The sequence below is a fragment of the Tauraco erythrolophus genome, chromosome 1 (assembly GCF_009769465.1).
Source record: "Tauraco erythrolophus isolate bTauEry1 chromosome 1, bTauEry1.pri, whole genome shotgun sequence".
Classification (NCBI taxonomy): Eukaryota; Metazoa; Chordata; class Aves; order Musophagiformes; family Musophagidae; genus Tauraco; species Tauraco erythrolophus.
Window position 1 is genome coordinate 34,959,368 of NC_141465.1, and position 17,873 is coordinate 34,977,240.

A 17,873-nucleotide genomic window follows, 5' to 3' on the forward strand; every position below is an offset into this window, starting at 1 on the left:
AATAATATTAAAATACCTGAGCCTGTCTTCTCATCAAACCAAGATCCACAGGAGAATGCAACAACTTTAAACAAGCAAAAGGGATGGAAATCAACATACCTTTTCCAAGTGTTTTGGCCTCAATGATCTCGCTGATACGTCCTGGCCCCACTCCGTTCTGAGCAGTTAGAGTAAACTTGTACCAGGTGCCACATTTCAGCGTTTCTAAACGGTAGGACCTCTCACTAGGGCTGATGGGAAAACTACCCCACTGCTCACTGTTATCCTCCGAGTACTGCAAAATATAACCTGGAGGAAAAGCACAGATGGCAGTGATAAGCCAGACACAAACCTCAAATTCTGCGGGTAAAATTACAAGTCATTTTAAAGACTTAATAAAGCTAGAAAAATCCCATGCACAAGAAGACATACAGCTCTCCTCTGACTAAAAGATACCAGAAAATACATTTTGCCTACCCTTACAACAGCTTAAATACCACTTTTATGATCTTTTCAAAGGAAAAAAAAAAAGAGAGATATATTTCTAAATATCCTTCAATCAGCAGCAAAGACCAGAAGATGAACCTGAACCCTCAAAAATGAATGGTTAGAGATTACATGTCTGGAAAATCAGAAAGAGTAACTGTCATAACAGCTGAGGGTACGCTGGAAGAAAGTGATTAAATCTGTGATTAAACCACCACAAAGAGAAACTGCAATTTACAGAAAGCTGTTATCACCATGATGGTGCACATTAAGCACTGACAGCAGTATAGATTGCTTTGTTTTTCTTTTTTTTTTTGTAGCCATTCATAATTATATAATAATCCTATCAACATATGATAATTTAGGAAGTAGTTGCAATTAACCTGAATTATATTACCTCGGATAGAACTGCCACCATTGTCACCAGGTATCCAGGAAAGAGTGATAGAGGAAGATGTAGTTTTGGATACAGTGAGTCTTGGCTGGTCTGGTGGAACTAGATGGGAAACAGTTAAAAATAGAAAATAGATTCAAATGATTAGATGTGATCTTAATCTCTTCTAATAGTCATTTATCAAACAATTGTTTTGAGTTACAAAAAATGCAAATGATTTCTGTTAAAGTGTCTGTTTAGCTGACATCCTTGGTTAAGACAAGAGCAGACGAGCTCTCATTTTTCATATTTAATTTCCTACACTATTTTGTCTTTCAGTTCTTAATCCTTGCTTTTCTCTGATTTTTTCGTATATGTCCTATCAGATCTAAATGGCATCTGAGCTACCCAACCATTATTTTTCATTATTTTTTACATCTGCTTTAGGGAGAACTTGAATTTTTAGTGGTGGGAAACAGATGTCTACTTGCAAATGATGTTCTACTCATGTATGTGTCTGCAGGCTATTATGGTAAAAGCAAAAAAAAAAAATAGTGCTTAACAAGAGTTTCTGCAACTGTGAGTGTCAACTAGGTAGCATAGGTAGATTTGTGACTGGAGGAAGATCTATACCTCTTCCAGATCACACCATCTGACGCTATAAAGAAAACACAACTCTATCAGCAAAGGCTGAACAAACCTGGAAACCCTTCAGTTCTGCTCCTCCCCATAAACATTATGGCTGTGGGACACAAGAATCACATGGTTCTCAGGACCAGCTCCTGACTGAGAGCAGGAATAAGTCAGAGGTCTCACTTCCCATCCACTGCCCAATGTTCACTTTCCTTTGAAGCAAAATCTAACATGGAAGGGCAGAGAAGGAGCCATGCTACAGCCCAACAGGTTGTCCAGGGTAGGGAGAACTGGTACTGGGATTTAGGAAAGGGAATTGGAACTGGAAATGGGATTGGGAACTGGGATAGTTTAGCTTCAGCCTAAGTGACTCCAAATTGCAGCAGTGTATAGTGGTTGGGTTTCCAGAGCTCAACATTCAGGGGCAGAAAGTGGCAAAGTAGCCAGCTTTTTCTTCACCTTGACAAATCTATCATGAGTCTATCGTATAAAAGGTGTCTGCTGAGCCAGTATGATCATATCCTAGTTATAGTCTGGAGAGCTCATCTTTGAATTCTGCATGAATCATTTAGCTAGTCCTGATGTACAAGGGAGGTAACCAGTACCATGGCACAAAACCAGTAAGGCCGTGGAGGATAACGTTTGTTAAAATAGAGATGAATGGCAGGTGAAACTCCAAAGAGCTGGTCAAATTAGGACTAGAGCCCTGAAGGGTAAGTGTTTACTAACACTTCAACCAAGTGCTTTACATCTGCAATTCTAGGTTCAGAAAATGAAAGGAGGAGAAAGGGAAGTTCCTGTTTCAAATCCTTTGTACTGCTCTGGTCATGCACAGCAGCACTGTCTGGCTTGTCTTGCAGATTATTTTCTCAGCAAGTGTTACTAGAGGTTACTCCAAGCTCCTCAGAGACAGAAAATAAAGCTTTGCTGCCTCAAGAAGGAGTGAGACATGGACAATGTCTGTCATAGCAAGGGATCTGAGAAGCTGGGATGGAAAGTCAGGGAGAAGAGTTGTCAGAAAAGTCACACCTCCTCCGGTCACTGCCACTGCAGGAGTGGGAAGGGAGGGGTGGTGTCAGTGACTGCTGCTGCCAGGAGCTGCCATTTTCCTGCCGTAGTTACTGCTTGACAGACACCAGCCCATAAGCGAGGCAGTCCAGATGCTTCGTCGTGTCCCGCAGTCAGCTGCCAGAGGATGTTGCCTGCTTTGCCTGTGCCTAAGGGGTAGCTCTACCTGCAGAGGGAAACTCCAGGAAAAGCCCTCTGCTGCAGCTCACGTGCAAGTCATCAGATGACTGCAAAATAATAACTGCTGATATGAAGTGGAGGCTGCTGGTTTACAGCTGTGGACTAATTCAAAGGGAAGATGATTTTACTGCCCTCACAGGGCTAGAAAGTACTGAAGAAAACAAAAAAGACAGTTTATATTCTAAAGGAAAATTCCCTATGTGAGATGGATTTGTTCCATTATTCTGACTGACTTGGCTGATTCCATGGAGGGAGACTATACACACTACGCTGTGAAAGATTTAATGTAAAACCTTTCATCACAGCTTCACCCTACCTACAAAAGATGGTGGTCCCACACATTAAATGTCAGTCTTTTTCTGTCCCTCAGGGAAGCAATATTGATTTGCTTTTAGTTACTGCAGTTCAGTAACAGCAAGGATATGCAATTACAAATGTACCTAGTGAAATATAAATACAAGGTTTCCATTTGATAGGGTTTTCTCTCCCTACTTCCCGTTGTGGTCGTGATCCAAACATTGCAGAAGAGCATCTTTAGGATCTGTTGGATCGTAGGTAAGTTAATATACACTACAGCATTTGTTTCAGGGCTTAATGGAACAATTTATGCACAGAGAGATGGACTGCGGTTGAAACATTCTCTTTCTGTGTTCTCATACGTTTGCGCTAGGAATTTAGATTGCGTATCAGGGGACAGGAGAGTGACTGACCACAGCGTGGCCCATATTCCCAACTCAGATATTTGTTTCCCGCCAGTACAACAATGTACAGTCAACTGAAGCACTTGTAAGATCTGCTGTAGTGTAAGCAAGTAAGGAAATCTCCTGCACAGTGAATTCTTGGTGTGTGATACACATGCTTTGCTTCATGTTACTGTTAATTTGTATTCCTACGTTGTCATTGTTTTTATACATATCAATACCATAATGGATACATTATATACATTTCAACATGCATATAAAAAGTAGCTAGTAATATGCGCTAGTTGAGGGTGTACTGATGTTTCATTTTAAATGCTTCCTCATATTCTCCATTAATAAAATTCTGCTCTGATATAACAAAGTTTTTGTCCAAGGTCTCAAAACAGAGGCAGATTTCTGTTGATACCTTTTTCAGAAGCTAAAGTACAGGCCTTCACTCTTTCTGAATTTTTCAATATTTAAATGATACATGTAATATTTGTAAGGAGAAGGTGTAAGCTGTTATTTTCTCTGTGAAGAATTAGAAAATAACTGAATGCAAACATTCAGTTGTCAATCCTACAAAAGTTTACATAGAGATCCAATTGCAAGCGTGTGAATTGTTTCACCAAAAGGAAAACATTTGCTATATCATAAAATGTTGATGGCTGAGTCGAAATGACCTGCATAATATTTTAACTTATTAATTTGGAAGAATGAAATTTGTATCAATACACATTAATACTAATGTTTTACATACACCTGCAAACAGACATACCTACACATTACCAGCACATAGCAGTTAATAGCTGTGATAACAATTAGGAGGTAGATCAAATAGTCTTACCTTGTACCTGCAAATTCAAAATTATTTCGTCTGATCCCCAGTTGTTACTGGCCACACAACTGTAGTATCCAGAGTCTTCTGCCTTCACGGTGCGGATGACAAAGCTGCCATTGCTAAAGATGCTTCTTCGCCCATCAATCATCACTAGACTGGGTGTCCCGTTACTACCTCACAGGAAACAAAGTGCATACATTAAAGAAGTTACAATCAAAATTACTCAGAATTGGATTTTTTTTTTTGAAGCAACTAAGAATGGAAAGAAAGAAAAAGGGGGAGAGGGGTGTCCTCTTTAATGAAGACAGCAAAGGAATATTATCTGTTGGGAAACATCTGCCATTTGCTTAAAGAACGCACATATCCTGGCCTCAACTTGAGTGAAAATGGAAATTCACTCCTTCCTTAACTATCTGCTCTTTCATAAAACTGCCAGAATAAGAGTAAAGGCAGTTGCTGTCTACAAAGTCCATTTTTATAATAGCGATTTGTACCAATGCACAAGATGGTTTCATAGCACTGCAGTATCACTGCTTACACAGTGCTTGGATGAAAATTATTTTCCATGTGTGTTTCCAAGTGAGTCAAACTCTGAAACTAAAGATCAAAACACAATAATGTAAAACAAGATATGTGCAAGACAGGTACGCTGCACTCCACAGCATGATTCAATGCATCAGACATTTTGCTTTCTCTGGCTAAAACTGTTCTGCGTGCCTGAAGTTAAACAGAAAAGATCCCTAGGTTTTACATTTTGAAAGTTTACCTTTAGCCCTTCTTCATAACATTTCCTCTCTTTTGATACATTCTAATCACCACAGCCAATGAGTTTTAGTTCGAGGAATTTCTGAACTCCTTATTTACTGTGACTGTGTGCAGTTCCTGCAAACAGTCCTTCTCTTTCCTGACACAGTCACCCAGGATCACCCACATTGCAGCCCTCAGGATTTTAAACAAATGGGCTTTATTTGAGCTATACATTTAGTTGCTGGTTACCTATCCTTCATCCATTTGACTGTCGGAGCTGGGTCTCCCACAGCTTTGCAAGGGAGGACAATGTCCTTCATCCAGGGAGTTGTCACCGTGCCACTGAATGTCAAAATCCTGGCAGGAGCTGAGCAAGAGAGAGCAAGAAAGGCTGAAATGAGGTTTTTGCTCATACAGCCTTTGGAAGGGAAACACAGACATCCAGAATTAAATTTGGAAAACCAAACCAATCTGTTTCAAGCTGTTCTTTTAGGAAACTAATTCTTTTTAACTCATAGTATAAGCACTTACTCAAGCACAAATATTATAGTTTTAGCATCTGGAAGGCAAGTAGCTAAAAGAGAGATGAGGCAGAAGACTAGAAGAATCCTTGTGGAGAAAAAGAGCAAAACCAGTTATTGATAGTCTGTATCGATTTGTATATATTTCATACTAGAAATTATGGATTAAAATTATGTCCAAGGGATGCTTCTCTTCAAGTTTCCAGCAGGAAGTGTCCACAGTAGACAGGTATCTTACGAAAGCTAAATTACTGATACATCACTCTTACAATATTTGTGGTATTAAGCAAAATAAACCTCCATGTATGAATGCGTTAGTACATTGCAAAGAGACTATCTGAAGCCCACAAATACGAACAAACTCTTAAGTCAGTCTAGTTTGTGTCAGCTTTCATATCACTTAAATATATCAACAAAAATATCGCTCCTGTAGCTTCAGATTATAATATACAGGAATACTAGGGTTATGTTATAGCTTTATTTTATGTTATTACTCAAGAATAACCCTTGACAGAAATAGACTTCTTGTTGGACCCTAAATATACATTTCAAAGACACACACTGAATACAGATACATGAAATACTGTATTTTTAATTCTGATCTACTTCAGCCATGTACAGAGATCAGAATTTATATTTGCACCAATTAGAAAAGCATAAAATTGAGAGCCAGCATCAAATATAACTAGGACAGTTAATCTCAGAAAAAAAAATAATCATGCATTAAAGAACAGGCCTTGAAGAGTTAAGTGAAATTACTTGAGTAGGCTGCAGTGGGACTTGAGATATTTATAAAAAGAAAAGATTTCATAAATTATATGAGTAGTTTAGATGGTGTTGTCTATGTTATCTTCAAGTGTTGCTGAAGATTAAGCTTATAGAGGTATTTTTCTCTGGTCAAAATTTTAACTGAAAACACAAGAAGTAGCAGTTTAAAGACTTAGAGTAACGGGCAAAGTCAAGGTTAGGTACTCTTCAAAAAGCAGCAGGAGATGCTGTCAGCTGTGACTATCTAAGAAATACATCTGTACACATATGGACTGCTCCTAGTAGCTGCAATGCATTTTTAGCAATGGTGTTTAGAAACTCGAATTCTTGTTCCATGCAAAATTCCTTTTGTAACATGAAGCCTGAAAACTCATTTAAAATTAACTATTAATCCTTTTCTTCCTGGCTTTCCCACCTCTCCAGCACTTCTCGAAAAATTCAGCTATTTCCAACTGCTGCCAACTGCTTACTTTAGGTCAAAGCATATGTATTGCAGGAATCCTGCTGAAGCCTTCAGCATGACATGACACCACTGTTAGCAGATTTTCTGTGATAGACCTTTACTTTGAATAGTTATTTTGACAGTGAATTCTGCCTCCAGTCATAGGTTGGATATCAGATCTCCAAAGCCCAACCTTTATGTTGTAGCTCTTGGTTTTAAATATCCTGAGTGTCCCATTTTACAGTGATGTGTGGAAATAACATAAACCTCAAAGAAGCCTAAGCCAGTGGTAAGGTCACAGACCATAACACAGAAGTGCACATTACAAAAGCATACTGTACTATTTTGGGGAAAGTACCCGCAGCTTTCTATGCATTATCCTATTCCTTTCATGTACTGAGTGCTTTTAAAAGACATGGTAGAACAGCATGAAAATTCTTAACTCCAATTTTCTTTATAGGTTAACTTCTAAAAATGTTCTGAGAGTGCTAACAGGTACATGAACAAAAGAAAACTAGAAACAAAATAAATGTCTAGTGAAATTCATCTGAAAGCAGTAAGTTTGAAATGCTAACAGGCATTCATGAGGTTAAAATATCTTGAATCTCACAGACCTCTCCCTTTTGAGCCAAGGGAGTTTTATGAAGCATGTGGGCAATTCAGCTGCAGAGCTTACCTCTTTGTTACAGAAGCTATCCAGATGCTTACAGACTACCCACAAATTAGATGGCATGGCACTGGATTAGGACGTGTCTGTTCCTATTTTTCGCAAATTACCCAATAATTAATTGAAGATACAGAGGTGTCTTCACAGACCAGTACACTTTCTGATGCTAATGTGGTTTTCTGCATGTTTGTTTGTTTATATTTTGAATCCTATTAGCTACACTTACTACCATAGAATAAGAAACAGTCAGACATTCTTTGGTTCTTTTTTTTTTTTTTTTTTTTCTCTAGAGGACACACTGAATTTTAAAGGCAAAGTGTAAGGGGAAACTGAACAAGAGCTATGACAATTCACTACAGCTCAGTTTAACCTGAATACTAGAGCCATCAGTGAATATCCTGGGTCTGGAGCCTCTTTCATTTAGTTTCTCATAGAAGAATATTCTATGTATTCCAGTAAGATGAACCATTAAAGAAACAGACCAATGGGATGTATGTACTATCATGTGAACACCACTTGTTGTTTGAAAACATTAAACACACAAAGCAACATAGACTAGGATGCAAATCTGTTCAACTTTAGTGCTCAGGTAGTCCACAAGAACAGGGGAAAGTCAGCATTAAAGTCAGAGATTTCTTCCCAGAGGATCAGATTGTTATGGGTTTAGATCTGTTATCATCATGTTCCTGGCAAATGCCATTTTCCATCAGTCATGGTCAGGAAATAGGAGGAACAAGGTACATGCAAGGTTTTCTGTCTTTTAGATATATTTGATAGGCTAAACCCACAACTTCCAAGTCTGCAATGAAGCGTAATTTGGGGAGGGGGCACATAGCTTGTTTACATGGAGACTGACTTTGCATTGCCATGATTATTTTCTGTTTGTTGGGGTTGATTTTTTTTTGCTTATTTTTGTCAGTTAATTACAGAGAATGACAATCTGTTCTGAGAAACAGAGACACTGAAGAAAGAAATGTTAACTTGAATTAAGCTTTCATTTAAATTGGACTATCCATTTCACATCAAACCCCTATGTAGACATTCTCATTGTTCCCAGAGGAGTTCTTAAAGGGGTTATAATTAAGTTGACATAATTCAATTCAAAGTTAACTCTCATTAGCTGTCATGATGGTATCATTACTTGGACAGTTACTGTGAAATAAGTGGAGAAAAAAAGGAAGCAAACAACTTCATAAGAATGGCCTGTAGGATGTTCTTGCACTGGGAACTTGTGGCAAAATCAGGCAATAACTGCTTCTAACCCTCTGACTTGCTACTTGCTTCAGGCGTGCTGAAGGTGAGAAAGGTCTTCAAGGCCATTAGCTCTGCCCATCCTTCTTCTTTGTGCATCCACTGCCCCTATCACTGATCACCACTTTCCCTCAGCTCTCTAAAAGGCCCAGTGATGCTTTCATACAGGAAATCTTGCACACGATGCAATAATTTCTAACCTGGCTACATTCAAGTTCATAAAATTGCTCTCTATCAGCATTTCAAGTGTCCATCACAACCTCCACAAATGGAATATTCATCACTTTTTCAGTCCTAAGTGCATGTAAGAGAGGCTTGTACTGAGCATGATCTAATGCAGACTTTATATCGTAGTATCACTACTAGCTCTAACATTGACTGAATGCATTCTACCATCCTTCAAAATAAAGTCTTGTTCACACTGGCAGGTCTATTTTGAAGTAATTAATTATTTTTCCTTAAAGTCCCCTTGTCTTTTCATACAAGCTATTTTTAAGTTCACTTATTTGTCATCATGGATCATGTTAAATAAGCTTTGGAGGAGCAGAATTAATTCCAGTTTCTGGTAAGCTTGTTCAGTTGAAGCACATGTGAGTCAGTTTGTAATGTCTCTATTTTTAGTAAATTGAAAGCACTCACATACTACATTTCCTCATAACTAGAGGTTATGCATCTCGGTACCTACAAACTCTGCATTGTTCTGCGTACATGCATCTTTTCTGAACACGCCCCACTTTTTTAAATGCATAGGAGATGGAGAAAGAGAACTTCTAGTGTAATATGTGCAGAGGTCCCTCCACACTCCTGGCTTTGCCTGCATCCTCGATCTATTAGTATGGCACCACATTGTTATCTAATTGGTTTTGCTCTTATTCAAGCCTCAATGTTTATGTTTTCTTTTTCTTTTTTTGTTTTATTTTCATCATCACACATTCATTACCCACAGGTTACAGCTCGCCTAAAAGGAGGACCACACAAAAGCCTTTGTCCTGTTTCCCTGAGGGGTTTTTCATGGTCCTCCTTTGCAGATATCCTTTACACTTCTCATCCACCTTTTAAGATCTCAACTTTGGTCTCTTTGATGTTCAAAATGCGGTATGCAGTTATCCTACAAGAAATTCAACAATGGAAAAGCTCCAGGCTTTTCAGATCCTTCAGACCTTCATAGCCTTTCAGCCATCTTTCAGGTCACTCCTCTAACACTGTATAGTTACTAAGAGAAAAGTTCTGAAAGTCTGTACAAAAAATGCCAGAAAGAAGCAGAAAGTAAAGGTGACTCTTATCAGTTGACAGAAAAAAACTGTAAGCAATGGTATGGGGAGCAAGTATTTCCCTGCTTGTTCCAACCTATGCCTCCTTACCTTGCGAGACCCTCCCCGCATTTACAGTTAACTCTTCCATTATGAGCTACAATAGTAATGTAGTAGTTACTACAGGTTTCTCACAGTAATGTTGAAAAATATCTATCTTGTATGATAAAAACTTTAGCTTAGAGAAGGGTCAAAGAAAAGACATGCAAGTTCTCATCATAAGCCTGAGGAAACCTATTTGCAACTTCTACATCCTAGGAAGCTATGTCATGTGTTGAAATAGTACCCTTCAAACACCACCACTGCTGTTCATTGTTATAGCTCTGATAGTTAATCTACCATCATCAAACTGGTTATCTAGTACCTAGGTAGCTTCCCTATGGTGATGGTATATGCTCTTCCATGCAGGAAGTGTTTTCACGTTGGCATTTGACTGAAATTCTGCAAAGCTTTTTTAGAAAGCATCCATCATCATAAAGTCCTAGACACTTTATTTCACATTACTACATCATTAGCCACATGACTGAAGAATCAGAAGACTTGTGAAACTGTGAAGTCAACTAAATGTATATATCTTTGCATCTCTAGGGACCTGTGCAATACACCATTTATATTGGCACATTCTGTGATGTTACCAATTTGAGTGGAAAAAAAAATCAGTCTGAAGACCCCATGTAGATATTGAGTACTGATGGGACTCTTCTCACCTTGCTGTCTAAAATGTCAGGTCTCTGTTTCCAAGCTAAGGTGCCATAGTGTTAAAAGCATCATGTCTCACAGTACGGGTAAGGCAGAATTCATGGGCCCAAGTAATATCTTTTAATAGAACAATTAATACAGCTGGGAAAAAAATATGTAGGATTTGAGGCACATTATCCCTTCTTCATATCTGAAATAGAAGCAGTAAACTTCAAAGCTAATGCAAGTTGAGAACAATTGTTCAGAGTTTAGGTATGTTAATCAGACCATTTATACAGAAGATAGTACTTGTGAAGTACAAAAGAGGTATTACTAAGGAAGAGAATGATAAGTTATCTTGTGTGGCAAGAAAAAAAAAGAGACACATTCAGAAGGGGAGGGGGATCATGTGAAACCTTCTGTACCCAAAAAAGAAGATAAAAAATTGCTCCAAAAAGCAATTTATTTCCTTCTAAGGTAGGAGGGATGAATTACCCCCTAGAGAAGCACGTCATTCTATCTCTGCTGACTACAGCAAAGCTTGGGCAATTAGCTAAGAGTTGTCACCTAACTTTTGGAGAGAACTGAAGTTACTCCTGACAAATCCCACTCTCGGTAAGCAATGAGGCATAAAGAAGCCACGTGCCAATTATGACAGTAATTAGCATTGCAAAGTTCTGGATTGCTTTAAAAAGCACTGTCACCGTACCTTTAGCTAGTGGTTCCACAGTGATAATCTCGCTGCTGTTGCCTCTTCCCGCAGCAGTCACTGCTACCACCCAGACACTGTACTGGCGATTCCGGCTCAAGTTGGGGATTCTGTAGGAAAACGAGTCGGGAGAGGCTTCAAACTCGCTGATTACCTGTGATGGAAGAGACAAATGTTTCCAGACTAAAATCAACAGTATTTGGAGAAAGTCTGCTAAGCTGAGTGCTATCAAGCCTGTTACTTCAGAGTACTCGGAACGAGTATCAACTGCTCCAAACAGATGGCAGATGGTGATAAACAGCAGACACAATAACTTGTAGCAATCAATTTATATTCAGTGAATTTGAGCCTATATTTTGTTTACAAATTGTTTTTATTCAGATTAGGACTTTTATGCGTTGGTTTATTTTTAGGGTTGGAAGAGCAATTTAAGTGAACATATTTGACCAATTTTTACCACCAATAGTTCTGACAAACTGTCATGGTTTGATGTTGGGGGGTAGCTCCGGGTGGCAGAAGCTGCCCATCAGACTGGACTCCCATCCCCCTTGGGGTTTGAGCCAATCTGAGCCTCTGCGAATTGCCCTATTTATGTCGGGACAAAGGAACCGGAAAGGTGTGCCTTTGCCCAGGAGCAAGGAGAAGGGAGGGGGGCACGGCCCCGCTCCCGGTGCCCAGCTGGGCGGCAGCCGGTGCCGGGCCGTCCGCTGGTAATGGCCCCAACGGAGCTGCTTGGGTAACTTGGGGAGAGCTCTGCTCCCGGGGTGCCCACCGGGCCGAGTTTACCCAGAAAAGACTGAGATCTGAGACAAATGCCACACTGACACTAGGTAAGTGAAGATGGAACAGGACAACGTGTGCCGCAACTGAGTCCCCCTTGCAAGCGGCCCCTTTGCAACCAGTCCTCAGTGGAGCAAGCAGAGACCCACTCGCAGCCCGTGGAGGATCCACATCGAGAAGAGATGCCAGAGCCTGAGCATGGTAAGCATCTAGAGTCCGTGGGACAACCTCTGCCAATGGGGAGGTGCTTTGTTAAAGGAGATGCCTGAGCCTCAGACTATTGTGAATCATGGGCACAGGTCGAGGCGCATTTACGCATTTTAAGTCTGTATGGAGACGCATTTAAGGTCGATATGACGACCCACGCCAGAGCAAGTGGCAACAACTCCTTAAAAGTCCAGGACTGGTAAAGCTCACACTTGGGGCAATCCAATGGGGCAAGGATTGCCTCCCAGCGGGTAGGATTCACGCTTTTGCCATGAATAGGGGATCCACTGGATCAAGGGACAAATGGTGTAAGGACTCCTTCTCCTTTAAGAGAAGCGGCAGTAACAGCATGGAATGAACTGACCTGCACTCCCCCATTCCCTGCCCTCTGCGCCTCTGGGGGGAGGAGATAGAGCCGGGAAGAGAAGGCAAAGGGGGGGAGTGGTGTTGTTTTTTAAGACCTGGCCTTGTTTTCTTGTTATCCTCTCAAGTAACCGTTTTTGTGTGCTTTTCTCTTTGTAGGTAGCTGTTAATAAACTGTTTTGCTTTAAGAAAACAGCCTCTTTTGCCCAGGACCGTGGTTGGTGGGTGCTCCTCTGTTCCTGTCTCGACCCTCAGCTCTTTTATTGTATTTTTCTCCTCTCCATTTTACTGGAGTGGGAGAGCTGCGTGGGGTTTAGTTGCCGGATAGGCCTAACCCATGACACAAACCGATTTTATTTTACACAAAACTTTGCCAACAGAGGATTTGGTCCTGCATCTGCTGTGAAATCTGGAGTCTTCTACTCTAGATATACGTCTTTGGTCACTTAGAACGGTTGTGCTGGTGTTCCTTATCCCTGTGTTTGGTAGCTTATTCCTTCAGTAATGGAGTGAATCAAGAAATAAAAGTGTATTCTTTAATAGACTGTTCAAACTCCCCCCAAGTCTAGTTTTGTTTAATCACAAAATTACTTCCATTCAAAGATTTCCAGCAGAAGGTCATCTCAGCTATTTAGCCGCATTAGCCGGGAAGGACAAGCGCTGGAAGGAATGCCAGTTGAGACTATTCTTGCACTGTCACTCAAGCGCCTCGGCCGCGGGCTGCAGTGAAGCCGACCGGCTGCTAAGCAGTACTTGTTTATCTGTGAGACATTCCGTAGTCTGCTTGAAGTGACCTGTGCAAGGAAAGGTGCAGAGAAATACATAGATTCCTCCACGGGACATGGGCTTTGTGCATCTCCGCACATCCTTCACAGAAAGCTCAGCTCCTTGGTGGAGGCAAAGGGGAATCTCGTCAGCCCTGAACATGATTACGATGTTCAGCGTAGCCAGTTTTACTTATGACATGCACGGGCTTAGTGATTCTTGTACGTAAAAATAGAGGGATAATGAACCATTAGAATGAATAACAAAGATTCACTTCCCTGGGCTATACTGAGCATGGAAATGGCTAACTAACACTAGGCTAAAAATAATTAGAACGTTAATGACGTAGGGAAAATGATTTTACTAGGAATCAGCATTAAACATAATGCAGCAGTGTAATCTAAACTTGATTCAGACTGACAGAAGGTGTGCCAGGAATCTCTTTGATATACAAATATTCGCTGGTGGTAAAGGCCAATTTCATCTGATTAGCATATCAAAAGGCAGGTTGACCTGAAAGCATGGGAACATGTAGTCCTTCAAAGTGAATTTCAAATAAATAAGGGATGTTTCTGAGATACCATTAAACACCTTTCCAGTGTGAACTGGTAGCCAGTTTCAGCTATTGAATGGGTCACTGCATTTCTCTATTCTTGCGCTGCCATCTTCTATAGCCAGGGGAACAAGAGACTTCATTTCATCTCACTTTCAAAATCTAGAGTGAAGACATCTGTATTTAAGTCAGTCACCTTGACTCCCTTCAGAGACCATGCAAAGAAAAGGTAAATTCTAACGCAAGGTTCTTCTGGCCTATTTGAGACACATACATTGCAGTGGGATGAATCATGTCCTTGACATACCTACGTTTCCCCATCAACTATAGAAATGTCCATATAACTAGCCAAGGTATAGTTGTCTGTGCTGAAGGCATCTGAAGTTAATGAGCTTGTTAACTGAAATACTTAACCTCCTGGCTTTTATACAAATCTGTGCTTCTGTTAGCTTCTATAAAGATATATCCTACTTCCTCCATGGTGACTAACTTTTCTGGAGAGACTGGTTTGCTCCAGCTAACAATTGTCTAGGCTCAACACAAACCCAAATAGGGACCTTGCCATACTTTCTAGCCAATCTCATCCCTCCTGACAAAGTGCGAAGTCAGTCTGTCCCATTTAGCAAGCACTTGCCTGGGTTTCCACCTCTGATATGAAGAGGTCAGTGCAGGCAGACACTTCTATAATTACGTGAAATATTACAGCAGGTTTTGAGAACCAGCTGTCTTGGTATTTATACAAGAATATTGGGCAAATGCCCGTGGTTTGACAGGCTGGATCTTTGTGAGGTCATACATAAAATTAATGTATTGATCATGGCACAGGAGCCTGAATTTTAATATTCATGAGGCAGCATTTCCTAGGGTTAATTTGAAAGTCAAACAGGCTAGGCTGTCTCTGGCACTTAGACTCCACTCATTAATGCAGCTATCTAACAGAAGCTACTCTAAACCCTCTATTAACATGGGACGTGGATACAGCATTTAGGAACAGCTAACCATTACAGACTTCCTTATTGCTAAACTTTAATTCCAGCAAGCATTAATCCGCTTAAACATTCACTGCTATTTCCATGACTCCCATGGTTTATGAAAGGGGCATATGGCTGCCTTTAGAAGCCATTCCTAATACTGCAGATGTCCTGCTTGAAATGCCTTGCTGCTCTGCTCCCCTCTGCAATATGGGAATTGACTCCCTGGGACAGTCAGGCAGACATACACCCTGTATACAATTGATAAACACAGCTCAAATCTGGTTTGAGATTTTATGTTTGGGATAAGGTGAGTAGCTAAGCAGAAAAGGAAAACCTTAGGCTTAAAGCTATAGCACTGGCTCTGAGGATGAAAGTTAAATACAAAACTGAAAAAAACAAACAACCCTCCAAACTTCCTCCAGTTGTAATATGGTCAGATAGAAGAGCAGGCAAAATTGTCTCAAAACAGAGGAGCTCTCTCTCCCTGGAGCTCCAAAGATCACAGAATCATAGAATCATAGAAGGGTTTGGGTTGGAAGGGACCTCAAAGATCATCTAGTTCCAACCCCCCTGCCATGGGCAGGGAAACCCTCCACTACACCAGGTTGCCCAAAGCCTCATCCAGCCTGGCCTTGAACACTTCCAGCGATGGGGCATCTACAACTTCTCTGGGCAACCTGTTCCAGTGCCTCACCATCCTCTGAGTGAAAAATTTCTTCCTTATATCTTATCTAAATCTGCCCTCTTTCAGTTTAAAGCCATTGCCCCTTGTCCTATCACTACACGCCCTTGTAAAAAATCCCTCTCCAGCTTTCCTGTAGACCCCCTTTAAGTACTGGAAGGCTGCGATAATATCACCCCCGAGCCTTCTCTCCTCCAGGCTGAACAGCTCCAACTCTCTCAGTGTGTCTTCATAGCAGAGGTGTTCCAGCCCTCAGATCATCTTTGTGGCCCTCCTCTGGACCTGCTCCAGCAGCTCCATAATCACAGAATTAGCTTCTCTAATTTCTTTTAAAATGCCTTGTCTTCAATTCCGTTCTTTCACTCACAGAGAACCAACATCATTCACACATTTGCAACTGTAGCTATTCCAAATATTAATTCAATTATTCATGGAATTAATTTATTAATTGAATCTGGTAAACATATCTTCACTAAATTAATGATGTTTATTTTCTTAAAACAAACTGCTATAGTAACAGATTTTGGTTTCTAACTGGTTAACATACACCTTCTTTTTCCTCAGCTGACATTCCCTTTTAAACACTTGAGGATGCTCCAGTGACAAAGAATCGATTTTACTTTTAACTTTTGCCTGTCATTTCAATTAGACTAACATGCCAGAGTCTTTCATTACACAAGAAGAAAAAAGGGAGCTTTGTCAGCAAAGAGAAGATTAAACAACTGAAATAAGAAATATTTTAAAGGAACGTCACCTTGTCACATATTGGTCTTTGCATGTGCCAGTGTGAAACATATACTGCTGTTTTATCCCAAAAGCAGTAACATGCTTGCTCAAGGGACATTTTTTCTAACTGTTGTTTTTTTTTTTATTTGGCTGGGTTAATTTTTTTATTTGGCTGGGATGATGGGTTAATTTTTCTTCTGTCTTTAGCTCAGTCTCTAAGAAGCACAGATAGGGGCAAGTCTCTAAAAATCCAGTAAAGGCTGTGAAAAAATAAAATTAAATCAAAGTCCTTTATCAGCGTGCAGTCAGTCTACTTCCCAAACTATGCAACAGCAAGAGATGCTGAGGAACAGCCACTGCAGGGAGCATCATTTTCCTCTGAAGCATCTTCAGTTCTATTGGTGTACACTGCTTTGTACACTTTGCAGTATGCCGTCTCCTGGCATTTCTGACTCCTTTAAAAAGCAATTAGATAGGCAATGTGCATAAACTCTGAACCCCCTGGCTGTTTTTTTGTTTTGTTTGTTTCTTTGTTGTGTTCTTTAACCCAGCCTGGGAAAACTTCCAAAGGGTGCTCTTGAAGAAAAATATGTCTGTAACAGTTTTCCAAGCAATCAGGGAGATTCCCAAGCAGAGAGGTAAGGTAACAGGTAACGTTTACTGTGGATTGGAAGATTATTAAGTCAAAGCAAGCCTGTACTTTGCCTACAACAACTGCATCTAAACAACTTCTGATGTAAGATAGGTGAACTATCTCCTCGTTCTCTGCAAGTTGGGAGGAAAATTGGAGGTGAACTGAGAAAACCATATGGAGACTTTAAGGACATGAGTAAAAAGCAAGAAACATCCCAGGTTTGTGTGTCTGCTGTGAAGTAAGAGCATATACTAGTTGGATACCTGTATATTGGCTGCTTTATCTTGAAAAGCAAAAATACATATATATACTACCTAGAGTGGTATCTGTGTTTTCACTATGAATTTAAGTATACAATATGACCATAGCACCATCTAAAAACAGGGCTGGAAGGACCTTGAGAGTTTACCCAAGTCTATCCTTTTTCTTTAAACAAGGTTTAACTTTATTTGCACAATTTCAGACAGATGTTTGTCCAATCTGATTTTGAAGACTTACAATAAACAGAGATTTTGCAACTCCCTAGGGGGTAAGACCTATTCCATTGCTTAACCAGTCTCACTATTAGAAAGCTTTCTTGAAATCTAGCTGGAGTTTCTTGCTGCAGTTTAAACCCATAGCTTCTTTTCTAGTCTATTAGGAACATGGAGAATAGATTATTACCTTCATCTTTCTACCAGTCTTTCATCTACATGAAGTTTTATCATTCCTTTCCCCCTCAGTACTCTTATCTTTTTACAACTTAATAACCCTGATGCTTTCAACATTGCCTAGAAATCACATTTTCTCTGATGGTTTCTCTAATAATATCTGCTGTGATCCTTCGGACAGTCTAATGTTGGTCCACAGCCTTCTT

At 40.2% G+C, this 17,873-nt stretch overlaps 1 protein-coding gene across 2 annotated transcripts in view; it reads right to left on the bottom strand.

Moving 5' to 3' along the window:
- The window catches only part of DSCAM (DS cell adhesion molecule), a 420,787-nt gene that overhangs the window by 52,875 nt on the left and 350,039 nt on the right, over positions 1-17,873 (bottom strand). For both annotated transcript variants that reach the window (XM_086608220.1, XM_086608229.1), the window contains 5 exons: positions 11,334-11,487; positions 5,237-5,354; positions 4,247-4,410; positions 863-961; positions 100-288 (listed from right to left, as the gene is read on the bottom strand). In XM_086608220.1, the coding sequence (XP_086464346.1) occupies positions 100-288; positions 863-961; positions 4,247-4,410; positions 5,237-5,354; positions 11,334-11,487 (724 nt within the window). The remainder of the gene's footprint in view (positions 1-99; positions 289-862; positions 962-4,246; positions 4,411-5,236; positions 5,355-11,333; positions 11,488-17,873) is intronic.